Source organism: Anser cygnoides, chromosome 10 (assembly GCF_040182565.1).
Source record: "Anser cygnoides isolate HZ-2024a breed goose chromosome 10, Taihu_goose_T2T_genome, whole genome shotgun sequence".
NCBI classification, from domain to species: domain Eukaryota; kingdom Metazoa; phylum Chordata; class Aves; order Anseriformes; family Anatidae; genus Anser; species Anser cygnoides.
In genome coordinates, this window is record NC_089882.1 from 2,373,788 (window position 1) to 2,393,452 (window position 19,665).

General features: G+C 35.8%; 1 protein-coding gene across 9 annotated transcripts in view; it reads left to right on the forward strand.

Annotated features, from left to right (window-relative positions):
* Positions 1–19,665, forward strand: part of NR2C2 (nuclear receptor subfamily 2 group C member 2) — a 46,181-nt gene that overhangs the window by 502 nt on the left and 26,014 nt on the right. For 4 of the 9 annotated variants that reach the window (XM_048071234.2, XM_048071271.2, XM_048071280.2 and 1 more), the window contains exons 2-5: positions 2,881–2,964; positions 14,374–14,484; positions 17,251–17,451; positions 18,776–18,878. In XM_048071234.2, the coding sequence (XP_047927191.1) occupies positions 2,905–2,964; positions 14,374–14,484; positions 17,251–17,451; positions 18,776–18,878 (475 nt within the window). In that variant the 5' untranslated portion in view covers positions 2,881–2,904. Of the gene's footprint in view, positions 1–844; positions 1,262–2,880; positions 2,965–4,268; positions 4,369–14,373; positions 14,485–17,250; positions 17,452–18,775; positions 18,879–19,665 lie in introns of those variants that run through there. The other 5 variants (XM_048071254.2, XM_048071262.2, XM_048071259.2 and 2 more) reach the window with 4 other exon arrangements.

Below are 19,665 nucleotides of genomic sequence, written 5' to 3' on the forward strand. Positions count from 1 at the left end.
GGACGCGGAGAGGGAAGATGGAGTCTGAGCGGGCGGAGGCGGCGGCTTGAACCCGACCCTTTTACCTTTGCCACCGGGAGGGCGGAGGGGAGGGGGCGGCGGGTACTTTGCATACGGGGCTGAGGCCGCCGCCATCTTACCGGCCGCTTCCCTCCTGCCGCGCCCGGGCCTCTCGTAGCCTGACATAAGGATATACCGGGGGGAGGGGAACGGGGGGCCTAATGGCGGCGGCAGCAGCCCCGCCTGGGACTTGGCCGCCCGCCAGCGCCGCCATCTTGTGCTTAGTCGCGTCCCTCGGTGTTTTCCCTCTCGCTCGAGAGGCGGCGCCAGCGGCCTGATAGGCGGCCCGCGCAGCCAATCGGGGGCGCGAGTGGGCCGGCTGCCTCTCGGATGGCGCCGCGGCTGGGGCGGGGCGGGGCCGGCGGTCGCGGGGAACGGCGGCCAATGGGCGCCGCGGGAGGCTGCCCGCGGGCCCGCCCCGGCCGGGTTCGGCCGCAGGGCTCGGCCGCCGGCGTCGCGGTGCCCTGTCGTGCCCTGTCGTGCCCTGTCGTGCCCGTTGTCGCGGGGCTTCTGCCGCCTCCTGCCGCCTTCCTGCCAACGTCCCGCGGGGTCCGGGCAGAGCCTCACCTGCCTCCCCCCCCCTTCTCCTCCGTGCCGCTGAGGAGCCGCTTGCTGCCCTGCTGCCCGGCCTGGCCGAGTGAGGCGTGCGGTGTGAAGAAGGCGGCGTCGCTGGGCCATGAGCGCAGACGGCAGCGCAGCTGGGCTCGGCTGCGGCCGTCCTGGTGCGGTCCCACCCAGAAAGCATTTAGCTGGAGCGTGTGACTTTCCTCTGAGGTTTGCCTGCAACTTAGGGGGAGAGCTGGTTTTGCACGGTATTTTGTGCAGTAGCTCATCTGCGTGTACTGCAGTTGGCTGCCACCCTGTTACATTGGAAATGTTATCCTGGTGGTCCAGCTGCCTCCTTGCTGTTATAGTCTACTTTTATTGGTTTGTTTTGAGAACTTTTTTTTTCCTTATGAAGTCTACTGCTCAGGGGTTTTGCTAAGGAAGCAGATTTTGCTTCTTACGTCGCTCCGAAAGTCAGTGTTATGAATGCTGGCATGTCGATCTGGTCTGTGAGCTTCCAACTGCATTTGATCTGATTGCTTCAACTTACTGTTGTCTTGGGAGGGTAGAAGGTGCAAAAAACTTTGGATAACAGCACCACCAGCAAATCTGTTAGAGACTTACCACAGCAAAGATATCATTGGGACTTAAAAAGGTACTCCTACAAAAAAAAATTTCATCTTCAGGGTTTTTTTCATCTTAAAGCACTGAGAAAACATGTTATAAGCATATATTTATTTTTCATTATGAACTTAAAAATGAGAAAACAATGAGAAGGAATTACAGAACACATCGAGAAACTATCCATAAGCTGCAATATTAGATAGGTCTGGTGGAAATGGTCTGTAAACTCGCTATGCAGGCTGAACACTTAAAATAAAATAGAAAGCTGTGTGGGAAACTAGCATATCCGTGATTTCCACAGCGGATGTGTCAGTTTTGGTTATGCATTGTTACAAATGATCTTCCATTGACGTATACATGTCATTTACACATTTAATTTACCACAATAAGATTTAATCTTTTTAATTTAATGAATGTTGACATCTTCAACAATGTTAGCTATGTAAAAATTGAGTTTGGAGAGGGGTATATGGTGCTGGGGACATGAATGCGTTTTCCTATTATGTGTTTTGCTATTGATAGTAGTATTTATTTTTAATTTTATGTGAAATGGTTGCTTTGCAAGTATCAGCAGAAAGTTTAATAGAAAACGTATGTGCTGGTATTCAGGAATGCGTTTTTGTTACCTACTCTTGGGTCATGATCTGAACTCTGTCTCTGTAACAAGCAAGTCACAATTCGAAATGCACTGCATGAATTTGAAGCCTTAATTAAATTTACCCTTGGGGAGGCACAGCGCTTTTTTTTTTTTAACCCCTGAAGAGCATGAAGCTCAAGGTACAGACACTTGAAGTAGTATAAAGCAATCCAGTAGTATTTTCCCCTCAGAGTTACAATACTATTACATTATAATTACAATGTATTTTCCATTATCTAAATTATTATTTTTTTAGATGTGATAGCCTATTTCCTGCATTGTGCAAGATGTCTGTAAGAATATGGGTGATCATGGCACTTTGACGGATTGACTCAATAAAAATTTGCTCAAGCACCATACTGAGATTGCTCTTTCCTAGTTCAGGGCATGGCTTAGTGGTGGACTTTAGTACTAGGTTGAAGGTTGGACTAGATGATCTTAGAGGTCTTTTCCAACCTGAACGATTCTGTGAATACATATGAGTAGACTTAGGGCGCTCTAATGGCGCTGTATTTTGCACCGTATCTGAAGAGATGTGAAGAGCATGCTATTAGAGTTAATGACTTTTGCAGGGCATAGTCAGAAGCCATTTTAATCATAAAGTTTCTCTTCCTTTGAGTTCAGGACAGCTCCTTAAAAAGTCTGTATTCCACAAGGTGCATCAGTAGTTGACATTCAAATCAGTCCTTTCTAATTTATGAAGTTAGTATCTCTTACTTGCTGCTTAAATAATAGAGAAAAAAGATATATGACAGGCTTTATAAAGTAAAGGAATGAGTATGTGCCTATAATAGTAGAACTTAGCTTTCTGAGTACTATGATTCCTACATGCATGCACTGTGCGTATATATGTGCGTACACACACATTCACACATCCATGGCATATCTTCTTATTTGTCAGATAAATCGAGCAGTGTTGTAAATTCTTAAGTCCTATCAGAGATTTCTTTAATAGTAAGGAAAAGCCCTAACTTTTGTGCCTGATGGAAGTTGCTGGCATCTTTTTCAAACAGGTTCTCTAATGATCTTGCTTCACCATGGCAACCAATATGGAGGTGCTGGCTCAGCAGGTAGTGGAGGCTCAGCAGGTGGCTGAGGTGAGTGACAGATGATACCACTATGTAAGATTGTCGTTGCTGTTTACAATTTATCATAAACGGAACAGGAAATCCTTATAGAGCAGTATTGCATCACAACGGGGAACAAACAAGAAACCAGTGCAACCCATACGTGGTTTGTTTGCAGTTTTTTTGTTCTGGTGGCCTCTGTAGTAGGAATGCATGTAGAAAGTTCACCATGAGCTGTAGAGAAACTTGTCTGTATTATGGAGTTTTTTGGTTTTCGTTTTTTTAAATATATATATATATATATATATTTATTTTTTTCTGGTAACATGATAATTATTTAATCACTTTAGCCATGAAAGATTTCTGCTCATCTCTTGAGTTGCCATCTAAATCTGGAACGATGTTTGAAGATAGCTGTTTTACTTATGTACTCTACTGAATTTACAATAGGGTGATTAATTTAAATCAGGCTTTATATTTTGCGTCTACATACATGAAATACAAGCATTAAAATCTACTCAAAGTGATATAGTCATGTCTTAAACGTATAATCAATGAAGTTTGGATGTTCAACGGCTAATATGTTTAAATTGACTCACAAACACTCAAACTGCATATGGCCATAGAAGATAAATAATTTCTCTTTCAGTTTGCAAACTTTAATCAAATAAACTAGTTTTTTGTTGTTTAAAGTTATTTGGTTTAATATATTTGGTTTAATATCTTTCAAAGTTACTATGGTTTAATCATATGATTTTATAATTATAGGATTTCATAAATAATGAAGGGCAAGTAGGCTAAGAGTCTTCTGTAGACAAGCCCATATCTTAGATATTTTGTTGGATTTTTGACTAATTGAACTAAGGTTATACCTTGATATTAAAAAAAAAAAAAAACAACCCAACCTTCAGTTCAAGAAGAAGCTCTATGTAATAAATGTCATTGGATTTTCAGAAATAGATTACAAATTCCTTATTTACAGCATTTTTTTCTAAAAAATGTTGGTTCTTTTAAAGTATATAATGACAATGATTGTACTACAATGTGGAAAATGGACTACTGAGTATGATGGAAGTAAGACCAAAGGAGTAGTTCCAAAAAAACTAAAATTTCACACTGGAAACTGACAAGTGATTTTTCATTCAAATTTTCTATATCAGATATCAATTTGGCAAGTATATTAAAAAAAAAAAAAAAAAAGTCTTCCAAAACATCTTGGAAATAAAAATATGTAATGGAAACACTGCAAACCATGTAGTATTTTCATAGAATTTGAGGTCTATAATCACATCTAAGACACATAAAATATGTGACATTTGTAATTCCTCGTGCAGGAAATGCACCGTGGTAACATAGTGTGATGGTTGTATCTTACCACTGGAGAGATCGCTTCATCCCAAGAATTTATGAAGCTCTGTGATTTCTTCCTGGCCGGTGGGTAAATAGAGGGCTTCATCTCTTTATAGTATTCGCCTCCTCCTTAAATTATACACTTGTCTGCTGCATAACCCCACAAAAACCAGTTTTCATGGAAAAAGAGTTGCAAACAGCAGTGTCTCGTTAAGAGTTGATTGATGTTACCTTTAAACTTTGAACCATTTTTTTATGAATGGTTGGGTGTCTGCAGTCAGATACAGGTTTTAATACAGCTAAAGACATTACTAATTTTCTTGAAGTATGCTATAATACTGTATGTAAAATCTAGTGTAAAGCTTGACATTTGCTTTAAATGAGAGGCTTTTTTGAAAAATTACTTTTTATCAGTGAAAATTAAGTGGAAGGAAAGTTATTAATCATGTACTGAATTTTAGTTTATGAATGTTGAGAGACAAGTTTTGAACAGGGTAACTTAATGCAGATATTGGCATGTTCAGCTGTATCCGTGTCAGTTTTTCAACATAATAGCCACATAGGTATTGCATGAGTTTATTGAAAACTTTGATGCCTAGCACCAACTTGGACTGTTGTGCAAGTAGGCCATTTTTTTTCCTGAGTAAGAGTTCATTGAGTTTGTTTTCCATGATACTGTGGCTGTATCACTGGAGTTAACTGAGTATTCTCCACTATTGTTTGTATTTTGTACTGAATATTGTTTTAAGGGCTTTCTAAAATTGTCCTTTTAATGGTTCTACTGCTTTTGCTTTCTTTATAGCAGTGTTGCTGCTTGCATTTTTCCAGCTGTGTATTTCTGAAGAGATTGGATAAGTGTTTCATTTTTAGTGTCTGCAGTTGACTATACTTCTTGTTCATGAAATTGGAGGACAGAGAGCAGCTAGGGAATTGAGAGGGAATTTCAGCTACTTCTCTTCATCTTGAGTTGCTTTTGAAAAGCATAAAAAATACTTCAGTCTTAATTCAAAATAAGTAATGCCACTTTTATCGAGTATTTATTTAGTACTGTCACTATGCAATATATCAGTGGCCCAGGTTCAGTCCCAGCACCTACTTAGATTTAGTTTTCTTATTGTTTAAGGAAAATGTATTTTGTTATGAACGTTTATTGTCTGTGTGGCACCTTAGTTTTAACATGAAGTATTCAGGTAGAGCTGTCACTACGGGGAGGAATAAGGGCGATTTCCTTCTTCCAACATCAGTTCTGATGTGACCAGGAAGAACTTTTAACAGTAGCTAGTGCTGTCCCTTTCCTGTTCCATTGCGTCCTTCTCTTTCCCTGCTAGAGGCTATAGGGGGAAAATCACAGGAGTTGGATATCTTGAGCCTTGTGCTTACTGGGAGCTTATTTAGGCCGGCTGCATTGCTGGAGGATTTAAGTTTAATTCAGTTTCCCCAGTGCCCTGAAAAGAACTTATCAAAACCTTGGACCTTTCTGAAAGTACCTTTTGCAATGGCACTAAAAAAATACTGGTTATCTTTGTCACATATTCTCTTCAGATGTCTCTGACATGTTACACCATTGATAGATCAGCAGTTTAGACTTACATCCAGGTGAAGTACTATGTGATGAAAAGTGAGAGTAGAAATGCTGCCAATCTGATCAAATATGTTTTTCACTGTGTTGTAAGAGTTAGTAAAGTGCAAAATAAGGCCATTTATTTTCAATATTTTATTGTTATCAGTAGCCATATTCTCATTTTGGATGAATTTTCAAAGTGGAGTTTTGATGCTGAATGTTCTCAAATCATTCTTACTTCAAATACAATTCACTGTTGATTGTTAAGACCTAGCCATACTCAGTCAGACTGAGGTATCTCACACAAAGTACATATTGGAGAAAGGAGATTCTACATACCTTACACAGCTTGGCAGACTCTGAATTCAAGATGTTACCAGATGTGATAATCTCTGGTGTAATATAGGTCAGCCAGGCGTTTATGTCAGATGTAGTCTGAGGATTTTTTGTGATGCAGATGAGCCAAGAATTACAGCTTTTTCCATGACCTTTGACTTAAAATGTCTTGTACAAGATATTGCAGCAGAATACTGTTAGGGCAGTAATAGTATGGATGATCTCTTTCTGAATCTGAATTTATCTGCCGTTCTACAAAGGGTCCAGGTGGTCGGCACAGTTCATTCTAGACAGTATCACTGAAACTTTTAGAAGATACAGATATTTTTCATGTTTGTGAAACAAATATTAATTTCCAGGCAGTACATACGCTTTTCATAAAGGCCTATTAGCTTAGTAGCTAAAGACATTCATTAGGAAACATATTTATAGAAAAAAAGTCTTTCTGATATGATTTGAGATGTAGCAGGTTTTTTTATGGTGTAAAAATTGGTACAGTATCTTTCATTGAAATTCTCTTTAACTTTAATGAGATAAAATTTGTAAAAAGTTTCAATTTCAGGGTACAGTTGAACATACTTGGTTTGCAGTTGCTTTAACAATGCCATAATTTCTGTTTTCTATAATAATAATAGTACCTCTGCAATTGTTTTCTACTTAGTGATACCTGACCAGTGCATTCAGGCAATACATTCACTTTGAGTTTTAGTAGCATGATTACAGGAAATGTTCTTCTATTTGAGTTAGAAGAACTAGAGGCTTTAGCGAAATTATGAATTCAAAAATTCCTCCAGTCTCTGGCCTATTGATTTATTCCCTTGATATATTTGTCAGATAATTCCTTCATTATCACTTTTGGTGGTAGGGGAATAAGCTATTAAAAACAAACAAAACAAACAAGCAAGCAAAAAAACCCTGTCCTTATTAACTAAATTTTCAATAGGTACGTGTTTGTATGAGCATATCTACATGTGTGTGTAAAGAAAACACTACTGGCAAGTCAGTTTAGTAAATTAGTAAGCAATTTAACTGAAAGGCTATGAAGAAATCTTCATTATTTCAAAGAGCAACAATCATGAAATTTCTAGAGAACCTTCATTTCAAAGTCCTGTTTTTACACCAACACAGGCAGATATCAGAAATACAATGTAATACGATTGCAACTAAAATGTAGAGTTAGTTACTTTTCTAAAAAAAAAAAAAAAGGTAGGAAAAATATAAATATATACTTTATATATATATAATTATATTTATATAAAATGACAATAAATAAGTAGAAGTAGTCTAATTTAATTTTGCCAGCCCTAGAAATGCACCTATTTGTCAAATACTTGTTTTTCAGCTTAATGATGCAAGGTAGTGGATATATATGTTTCTAAGTATATATTTTTTATTTCCTGGAATTTATGCAGATCCTCTGTTGCATTTAATGCAAATAATTAATGGATTTCCAAACACTTCAGCCTGTGAAATTATCACTAGTGAAACTTGGTAGTTTGAGAGCCCAGGTGAATGAAGTCCTCTCTTGATTGGTCCAAATCAGACAATTCTCCATGCCTTGCCACTTAGCTTCCACTTCAACTCCATCTTCCAGTAGTATACACTTGGCATGCTTTGTGAAGTTTTCTTCTCCCATTCTGCCTACTTGTATCTAGTTGCTCTGTGGGTACTAAAATTGAAATATTGGTTGTGTCCTCATGAACTTTTAAGGGAATCACATGCATAGAAGAGCATGAAATGTTTTTAATCAATACCAGATAGGATTGGTTAGTGCAGTGAATCTGAAAACTGCTTACATAGATGTCAAGTCGTCCTAAGTCCTAAAATTACATTTAATATTGATGGCTTATCTTTTCTGCTCCCTCCAGTTGATATAGATCGAATTCCATAATCTCTCTACACAGTAGCGAAAATTCCAGTACAAGATAGGTCCTGGTCTTCTGCAGACACATGCAAGAGGTATTAATGACATTTCCAATAAGTGAAATACATACAAGAACAAAAGTTAGATTCTAAGCAGAATGATAGATATCTGAATTCAATTCTGAGTAGTTTTACTGTGAAAATTACAATTCACAATAATTTCAGAATCTTCTTGAGAGTCCCGCTACTGTATTAAGCATAATATGATTAATATTAAACATGATCCAGTACTTAAAGGGTGGCTACAAAGAGGATGGAGTTTTTCTCTTCATAAGGACCTACGTGGAGAAGACAAGTGGCAGTGAGTACAAGAAGTACCAGATGAGGCTTTGTCTTGGTGTAAGATTTATTTATTTATTTTTTTAACAGTTAGAAGAGGCGATCACTGGAACAAACTCCCTAGGAATGTAATAGAATCCCCATCACTGGAGGTTTTAAAGATGCAGTTCAAGAGGGTGCTGGATTAGGCTCTCTTTTCCTATGAAAGGTTGGATGTGATGATCTCGTGAGGTCCCTTCCAACACAGACTGTTCTGTAATTCTTTGATAATAAACTCATTATTAATATACTCTTGCAACATTGTTCTATAACAATGTTTCTGCTGATATTAGAAACTCTAAAGATACAAAATAATAATTCTGCTTTACTATGGATGTTTATTACAGTAGCATATCTGATGTCATATAAAAATGAATGAAAGTCTTTGTATTATATCTGTGCAGCATATAATACTTAGTGTTTTTTTGATGGAACTAAAAATCTAACCCCAAATGACCTAAAAATCTAACATCTCATAGTTAAATATGCATTTTGTATATATATTTCTTGCTCAAGTCTTTGAGATTTACTAGGGCAGATAGGCAATACATTACAGGACACTATATAGCTGGTTGGTTTTATATTTTAATTCGGATTTCAATTACTCTGCTAACTTGTCTTTCAATTCAAAAAACAAGCAACTTAGTCTTTTTTTTTCTTATGTGTTCTTTATAATTTCTGCTCAAGTCTTACAAAGATTCCACCTTTGCAATGCAGCTGTTCTGAACTTCAGAGATGGGAAATATATTTCTGAGCAGAGGGTTATGTAGTGATAGAACATTATTATATTCAGGATTCAATTTTTGTTCCAGGAAAGATAGCTGCAAATTAGATATTATAAACCTCTTTCTTGAAAGGCAAATAAAAGTCTAGTGTTACAAGGTTATTAAGTATGGGGTCAGATATTTAGCACAAGAATAATAAAACTATAATTTCGGTGGGTGTTCTTACATGTTTAAGATTTCATGTATAATAGTTTCCCCCACACTACCTAACAATTAGTTGACCTGACGTTTTAAGTTGTATCTGTGCTGTAAATGCAATGCTGTAGTTACAGTAATTATTCACAGTTACTATTTTTAGATAGTTGTACAGTAAATAACTGTGTTTTCTATCAAGTAAAGAGCCTGTTTTCAATAATGAGCACGTTTTAGAGCTAAGGTTGGGAGTCCTTGAAGTTAAAATATAACAGATCAACTTAAATATCCCCAGGTCACACATAAGACTTGCTAATGAAAATTCACTGTATTCAAGTTTACTTGCAAAAAAACCCCAAAAACAAAACAAAAAACACACACACCAAAAAAAAGAGACCACAACGTCGAGTACAGTCATTTTTGCCAGAAGTTCAGGTAGCATAACTTAAAATTTCTCATTTCTAAGAATTTCTAAATACTTTATTTTGTTTTCATTCATCAATCATCATTGCACCTTCATCCAAATGTTTTGCGATAGAAATTAATCACAAGAATCACCCAGGCATAACAAACTTAGTGCATTAATTCTTAAGTGTAGCAAGATTGATCATGCTACTTCATATTTGTGGGATCTGGACAAGTTTAGAGTGGCCTACGCTCCTTTAAATACATTAGGTTAATAAACTTTAAGGCTAAAGATGCTCCACAGGAAACGTGGTGGATTTTCCTTTTAAATTTTGCCAATTTGAAAATAATTAAAATGCAGACAAGCTCTTTTCTCAAATTTCGTTTAAGAAATATTCAGAGTGCAGGTTGAGGAGCTTAAGAAAGGAGGGGGGAAGCTTGATAAGCTGGGAATATCTTCCCCAGATGAAATTAATCTTATTATTAGACAAACTCCTTCAGCAGCTGGCAAAACAGCAGGAACACGTTGATTCTGCTTCCTTGGTTACAGGGAATGATAGTGCACTTGACCTTCAGAGGAGCAGGGTCATAGAGAGGGCATTTTAAAACAATTCTGGTTGCTTTCTTTGATTGGAATCCTCATTAATGGAGGCAGGTATCTGTGATCTCACTGAAAGTGACTTCAGCATTTCTTTTGGATTGATTTGACCTCAGAGGTTTATTGAGAAAAAATGTAAATAAGTCTGCAGGAAGGATTTGACACTGTAAGTACTAGAGTCTGTACAGTGTATAGCTAGGGAGCTTCAGGAAGCAAACAATACTAAATCTATTAAAACTTACTGTTTTTCCCTGTCTTTTAAAGTTTGTGTTTTGATTTATAATTATTTTTTTTTGTGTGTGTAGGGAGATTAGGGTCTTTTGAGCTATCTTTTACGTTATATGAATTTTCTGTCTATCTCTAAGCCACGGTATTAGTTGTTACTTTGAAATTATTGTTGATAAGCCTGTGTAAATTGCACTGAAGTTTCCTATGAAATAAGGGTGACTTTGTTTCTTTCACTATCTCTTGAAAGACTTCCAGTCTTAAAGAAAAGAAAGTGTATTTAATTTTTAAGAACATATTTTAGAATTACAAAAATGTACCATTGCTGACTTTGGAGGACTACATTTTTGTATATACAACTTCCACAGTGGCTGCTTTAAACAAGTAGTAGAGATTTTTCATGGTGTGGTGTTTCTTTTGAACAACACATTAGCATAGTCAGTGTTATTAAGTTCACTTACAGGATTACACATATAATGCGAGTCTAACAAGTGTTGCATATTCTCGGACTACTGTTGCTTTATTTTTATTTTTTTTTACTTAAAAAGTCAAATTTGTTGCAATTGAATGGGTAGGACTATAATAAATCATCAGAAGTTTATCCTTTCCTGTCCTTTATAGGTGTGTAACAATGCAATGTAGAAATTCAGCTGACAAACAAAATTGCAGAAGAATTTTTTTCTCTTGTTAATTATGTATTTCAAAAAATATGTTCCCTTCTTGCATTTGACTTTCTACTACGGTTCTTGTCCTGCTGTCAGCCAATGGCATAAGTATTCAGTCTTGAAAATAAACTTGAGATTTTCAGCAGTCAGAAATTTAAAACTCCTCTTCTTTCACTGTATTAAGTAGGCAAGCCTGAAAAATGAAGTTCTGTGTTTCAGGGTCCTTTTCCATCCTGAGTATGTATGGGTATGTTAATAAGAGTATAAAATTAACTTATATGTGCACACTGAAACCTTTATTTATAGAAACATTCTTCATTGTGCACCATATCTTCTCAGCCAAGATTTTGGCTAACATATTGTCCTTTTTTCAGTTTAATAAATACGTTCTTGACTATTTAAACATGAAAGTGACATATTGGCAGTTGGTCTCAAACTTATGCAACTTTATAGAGAACTCAGTGCTGGAATTAAGATAGCTGAGTAGTCATAGAATGAAGATGAGAAATAATATGTATATTAAAGGAGACTGTCAAAAAAAAAAACCAAACACCCTTTATACGAGAACGTAGTCCATACTATTAAAATTGAGATTTTTTTTGTATTGACGTCGTACTTAGAGCCATAGCTGTATACCAGGACCTTTTTGCAGCAAGTATATTACAAACCCAGAAAAAAGAAATGGCTCTTCAGTCGCCAAACATTTACAGAATTTGTGTATTTACCATGTGTGTATATAGGAATTATTTTTATAAGTTGCTACAAATCCTTGAACAACGTGGGAATACAGATCTGTTTCAAAGCTCCCAGCAATTTGTTGTGTAAGGTTCAAAGGTGCTTCTAAAAAGGCTAAGAAACCTATAATTGAAGGTGAAAAGATCTTCCTGCTCTAATTTAGACCTTTTAAAGGGTTCATAGTTTAGATAATAACGTGGCATGAAAGATAAGGAGGCTGTTGTTCAAATGTGTACGGCTTCATTAAAAGTCTTGTGTATTTTAAAATTGTTTCCCCAGAGACTGTGCAGTAAGTTTTCCTTTCTGTCCAAACAGGTTTTTATTTCCTTAAATTCATTGTAAATTATATCTTTGTATATTAAACAGGAAATGACTAAATTGACACTAACTTGTTGTCCACCTGTACAAGTTTTGATAAGTCATTCCAAGGGTATTCGAAATAAGAGGATTTAATTAAAAAACAACTTGTGAGCTTCCTGGTTTTGACCACCTGGCACTGCAGATATTAATGACTTCTGATACTCTCAAATTCCTTTATAGAATGTAATTATTGTAATCAGCCATATACTAAAACTGTATCCTGTAGATACTGTGGGACAGTGTAAATGTGTATTTAGGAGGTATTTATGAAAACATAAATTGATTAAAATTGAAATTGTAATTGCAATTTTAATTTACAAATACTGTGAGTTGCAGAATTTACAATATGAAATTCCTAAAATTCTGAAATTATAAAAATGTAAAATCTGTTAAAATTTAAATAAGGTTTATTTAGCGTACAAATCTAAGTTTCTAATTCATTGAGATTATAGAACATTTTTTCTAAAGAATTTTTGGCCTATTCATCTTGCTTTCAAGTAAGTATGGCTTAAACTGAGTGTAGAAGAAATCAGGAGTGCTGTATTCTGTTCTCTTTTTATAGAGTACATCACTGCAGAGTCTTATGCACATTCAAGTGGACTATCTGTATAAATTTATACTGTAACAATTCATAATACTTTGTATTCAGATATGTTGTACTTGTAAAATTTGCTGTCGGCAATCTTCAAAAATTGTTGTTTTTTTTTCCCCCTCATTTTACATAATAACTTTCAATTAAGAACGTGACTGAGAAAATATCCATCTCATACTGTTGTCTGTGGTGAACATTTATTTACTGTTTAGAATTCTATTACTTGCCCTTTCCTTCAGCCTGTCACAGCAAAATAGTACTCTTGTGCATACTGTTACTCAAATATTTTTGTAACCTTTCTGAAAATATTGGTGAACATGTGCAGTATAGGGCTTTAGAACAAAATTATCTTTTGTTTTGAATTTTCTCACAAGAATTAAAGTATTGATCAACATCATAGATTATTGACTTGTAAAATGCACCAGGAAAGCAGAGCGTTCATAATGTCACACTAGTGAAACCCTCACTAGAATGACAGGAGTTACCTACATATACCTCAATACGTGCCGAGATCTGTTGAACTGCGTGTTCCAAAAAAAAGTTGCACCACTATGAAGTAGAAAAGCAGAACAAGTTGGAAAAAGAAAACAGGAAACAGTATGAGCACACTTAACAAGTGGAATTATATTAAATAAATAATTATAAAATAAACATTATATAAATATTATATAAAACAAATATATCCAGATAACCAGCCATCTTTAAATTTATCTTTTTACCTTAAAAATAATATATTGTTAATATTCTTGCTTTTACTTGGAAAATGAAGAGACTATGTTGTTCAAGTGGGCTGTAAAGACACCATACTTTTAGAGAACTATATAGATGAGGTAAGGTCAGAGACATAAAAACTAAATGCCAGTTTGGTCAGATGGAAGGCATGTGCACTCTTCCAGCAGAATCTGCATATCTACTGACCCATATATGTACTTGGGATTGAGGACATTTTTATTTAGGGGCCTAAAGAAAGCTTTACTAAATTTGGGCTACCTGAAAATTTAAAAGATGGTTCATAAAATACTTTAAAAAATAATTAAAGGGTGAAATATTTCACATGACACATTGAGTGTACAGTGTGTTTTTTTACAAAAGAAAAAAAATGGGGTGAATGCATAATTGGAAGTTGAAAAAAGCATATTTCTGCATTTCAGTAAACTGAAGAATCACATGGTTTAATTACATCTTGTTTGGTTGAGGAAAATAATAATTATCCAGTGATTTGAGGTGTTTGTCCTTTTTTGGGGGGGGGGGAGTGTTTTTTGGTCATCTGTGAGATTCATTCAATTCCCAAAGAAAACAATGTTCTGATAATTCATTGAAAATGAACTCAAGTTGGTTTAGTGACTGTAACCTTTTCAATAAATACAAGTTGCATGCTAGGGTCATATGCTGTTTAGTAAATAAATATCTGTGTTTTAAAATGTTTAAATCAGAATTCTGTATGTTATTTACAGGTGCAGACTGTTCAGGCTTCACTATCTGAATCTCCAGTGATGACCAGCCCTTCCCAGCGTATCCAGATTATTTCCACGGACTCTTCTGTAGGTTCACCACAACGCATTCAGGTAAAAATCTATTGATTATGTGGCAAACTGTTATAACTTAATTTTTTTTTTTTCATCTTCCTGCTCTCGGTTTATACAAAAGCATACTAAAGTCTATGGAAGATTTCTTTAAATTTTGTATGAACAGATCATTTTTATTGCAAATGAAACTTTCTCCTGAAGTATAGTTTAGTGATGACTAGTTGGTTGTATATATTGAATTGATAATGTAGTCAGTGAGGAATATTTGCAGAATTTAAACTTAGCCTGCATGTGTAAGTTGCCTGAGCTCTAACCATAGCGAATGGGCAGACGTTGTCAACAGACAATTCAGAACACCTGAGATCATCTCTAAAAGCATTCTTCTCTCTCCATGTCATCTTTAAAAAGAGCCAGTGGGAGACTAGCCTATTTAGGCTGAAATTAGCCTTGGGGATACTACACAGTGGATTGTCATTACTGATAGATAATATAAAGATGTATGTAGTGACAAGTAATACGAAAATTGTTAGGTATTAATGTTACGAGAGTGTTACAGTACTGATCTTTTTGTCCTCCTCCACCTTGTTCTGTGCCAGTACAATATTCCACTGTACTTTTGCCAGAGATGATGCTGGAGAAGAGGATCTTGTACTTCAGGGCATTTGGAATGGTCCTGGCAATGCAGCCTCTGTCACAGGATGGACTGTCCTTGAGACATGTTTTGATCAGGGTGGGAGGTACTTGGTCATTGTGATCCAGGAGAACCCTGCCCCTGTGAACAGCCCTGAAAACGTTTTTTTTAAATGACATTATCATTTTACTTAATGGTATCATGATGTAATTTTTTCACTAATATTTTTCAAAGACTCAAATTGTAGCATTTATAATGACCTACATTTTTTATGAACATAAAGATCATCCACTTCTTATTCAGTCATTACTATCAGTGTGTGTCTGATACGTGAAAAGTTACAAAGTTGTCTCTGATTTTTCTTTATAGATAGCACCACTGAGATGTTCTTCATTTATCAACATATTTAGCTATGTGTTTTAACTAAGATGTATTCCTTTAAAATATGAACAAAAGGTGGAATCAGGCAGCGTTATTGTTTCATATGCTGATTCTCGAGATTCTGTTACGATGGAAGTTTTCCATTTTTGATTCAGTCATCTGGTAACATAATCTCTATTTTGCCTGGTAGAGTAACCAAATCAATATTTACCTGCTATTTCATTGCAAGGTAGATGTTCTCACAGCATGTATAACTGAAGCATACTGCATATTTCATCATTCATAAGGTAGGCAACTTTTGTTCAATTGTGCAAAAAAATCTACCTCCTTATATTGCTGATATTTCTGGAAAAAACAGTTAGAGGAAGGAGCGTAGTAGGAAGAGAAAAGAGTGTTCCTGCTTCCTTAAAACATATATACAGGTACTATAATAGTTGTGTCAGTTATAAGCTGAGATTAGATTTCAGACTAGTTCCATTCGTTAAGATCTATATGAAAGTGATGGTGGCTGAGGAAAACATGTCAGGGAAAACTCAGAGGGTTTAAGAACTTAACAATTTAACAACACTGGGACTGGGGGTTGATGATTTTTCCTTTTAAATTTTGAGTTTATTCAGCGCTTCTTTGAAGTGAACTGGATTGGAAGTCATCCTCTTAAGCACTGAAACTTTTATGCAGATGAGACCCAAAATGGCTTATTATGTTCTGTGAATATATGACTAATAAATCCCTACAAATGTGTCTTGTCCAGAATTTAGTAGTAGACTGGTTTCATCCCCAACTTTGGGTACCTACTTCCTACATGTTTTTTTAGGTTTGTAATTACAAAATCTGAGGTGAGCCTTTCCTGAAGAGTTTCTGTAACATAGAAAAATCATCATCTCCATAACTTAATTCCTGTACTCATTGTGGCTTGCTACTCTAATGTTGTCTTAAGGCATTCTAACTCAGTAAAACCATTAGCATATGTTTAGAATTCCTGTAAGGCTTGTTATACAAAAAGAACATGACAACTGGCTTAAGAAGTCTAGTTAATCAAAATTTAGGAAAGTAAATAAGTAAATAACTTTAAAAAAGTTATTATGACACTTAATGCAGTCAATTTATTAGGAATGTCACTGTGTGTAAACTCTGAAATTTTTTTCAATAGTAATTCTTACCCTGGCTGTAAGATAAATACATAAATGTACTAAATCAAAATAGTTTATAGTCAGGTGTATGCAAAAGAAATTAAAATCTCAAGAATGTACCGTTGTGATTTTTTTGTCAGCTGGAATAATTTATAATTTAATTATTTATATGAGGAAAATTCTACGATGCTGTCTCACTAGGCAGAGCATAGGATGCATTTATGCCTGCCATTCATCAAGTGCAATGTGCTATATATTGTCCTTTTAGAGAACTGAGAGAATCAGTAAGGAATACAGGGGTCCTTAACATTACACTTTGTTCTTATTCTGGTTGGGTTCCACTGTGTCTAATTTCTCTTGAACAGTTAAATGCAATTACAATATCTCCCCATCTCTCCTCATTTTTAACAGTATCAGTCTCATACTTTTCACAAGTCTGTTTAGTATTTTCCTTTTGTGTGGTAGGTATGTAAATACAGAAATATTGTAAACATCTGTTTTAGCTTTGATTCTGTTGTTTTGCACTTATGTAGGTAGCTGTAATAACTTTGCACCAGTCTAATAAATTTACAAATAGCAAATTAATAAATAACAAGGGCTATTATGAAACAGTATCATATAATTCTGAGACAGAATCATAAAATTCTTCAATATGTTTTACAGATTGTGACAGATCAGCAGACAGGTCAAAAAATCCAGATAGTGACAGCAGTGGACTCATCTGTGTCTCCAAAGCAACAGTTTATTTTAGCAAGTCCAGATGGAACTGGTACGGGAAAGGTGATACTGGCAGCACCTGAGACATCTAATGCCAAACAGCTTATCTTTACGACCACAGACAACATTGTGCCAGGCAGAATTCAGGTAAATACAGTAACTGAGATAAACCACAGATTTGTGTATTTCAGTTACTAAGTTTTAGGTGCTTTAAAGTATAGAATTGTTTTTAAGAGACTGGCAATTGCAATAGTTTTCCTAAAGATCTAATAACATGGATATAGAATATATGAATTGTAGGCTTTTTTTTTTTTATTCAATCCTAAATCTGCCTGTCTTCACGTTCCTCATGCATTCCATTGCATTCGTCATTCCTTGTTGTGGTTCTCATTAAAATTCTAACTATGCAAAGACATAAGCAAATACTTAAGCTGGAGCTTGTGAGAGGTGCCAGGATTTCAGGTGGTCTGATAGAGATTCACACGTGCAGAGATGCAACTTAGCTGGGCAAACTTATGTTCATAATGCAGTACCAAAGCATTGGAGTAGAAGTTCTTTGGAGCAGAAGCTGTCCTTTGTTACATTTGTATGTGGGTCTTGAGCATAGTCCAGATCAGTGAGAGCTTTGCAAAACAAATTATATAAACAATAATCCATCTCTAGTGAAATTTGAGATTTTTTCCTAGCATTCTTTTTTCAGGGGAAAAAAATGCCTGGACCCTATTGCTACTTTTAGAATAGAGAATATCATAGAATCGTTCAGGGAGTATTTTACAGGGAGCAGTATTATTTTTACACAAATATTTGAAAAATTGTGCAAACAGTCTTTTAAAATTTATTTTACAGTGCTACATGCTTTATATATTGTTACAAATTGGATTTTTTTTTATTTTTGTGTTAAGTGGGGTGTTTTGAACTGAAGTTTTGGGATTCAAGACCTTTGGAAGCCAAACAGTTTTCACAGAACCATAGAGTATCCTGAGTTGGAATGAACCCATAAGGATCATTGAATCCAACTCTTAAGTTTTCTGTAATGGATCTCTGTTTCAGGCTGTCCCCTGTAAACTATGTATGCCTATTAGCTACAGAGAAGATAAATGGGAACAGTGTATGGAATACAACAATTTTAGACATCTTTGGCTAAAATAGACAGTAATTTTTTTTGACAGTAATTGCAAGAAGGGAAGACTACTGTTGAGTGCACAAATGAAGAAACTTACTTCTCCTGAACAAAGTGGGAAGTTCAATTTGGAATTCATGTTTCGCTATGGCTGCTTTAACAGTCCCATTACTGACAGTAAAAACTCCCCTTAACTTATATTTTATGCCACTGAATTTCATTCCACATCTGTCATACCTGTCATACTCTTTCCTGTTGATACACTGGTCTTCTGTACACAAAGCTTCTTGCTTTCATGTCAGCAGAAAATACTGGCTAATTACCTCCTTTTGTTCTGAAATTTTGTCTCAGATAGTGACAGACACTGCTTCGGTGGAACGTTTACTGGGAAAAGCTGACGTTCAGCGGCCCCAGGTAGTAGAATATTGCGTGGTCTGTGGTGATAAAGCATCAGGTAAGGAAGCATAGAAAGCGGTATTCAAGATACCTGACTGAAAGGATTACTAGGATGAAGGGAGGTTTCGTGACTTTTTTTTTTAAGACTGATTTTAGCCATGCTGTTGGTAAAAGCACTTGAGTCTAAATTGGAAAGAGATAACGTTATACTTCTGTATCTATGCATACGGAGTAGTTCAGCTCTGCTTGGAAGAATATTAATTTGTACTTCAAGTAGATTGTATGATGAATTGGCTCATGCTGAAAGAGAAAATGATTGTGTAGCTCCTAGTAACTGAGAGACCATTTGAAGCATGAAGTCTGTTTCCCCAGAGCTGTAAAAAAAAGTCTACCTAATCCAAGAAAAAAAACAGTTCTCGGTGCTCTCTAACAAACTTAAGACTTCTTGGTAGTTTTTTGCTTTTTATGGTCACAGAAAAAGGCAAGTAGATATTATGCAAATCCTTGTGTTTCAGAACCATGCAGTTACAGGGAATCTACTAGATAAAATTTCTACATTAACCAAGGGAGAAGATTGTGCTTTCATGTTACAGAGAGAATGACCCCCTCTCTTCTTCATCTTCTTTTTTTATTGTTTTCAAGTGTTTGTGTAATTAAAATGATACCAGAATTGATGTGCACAGGAGTTTTGACTTAACATCGCATTTCTGATTTTATTCAGAAATTACTTATGTTCTGAATTTACTTAAATGTTTACCATGTGTGTTCTTTTAATGTAACTTTCAGCATGCAATATCCTTTGTGTAGTTTGTATCCTATTGCCTGTAACAGCAGATAGAATTGCA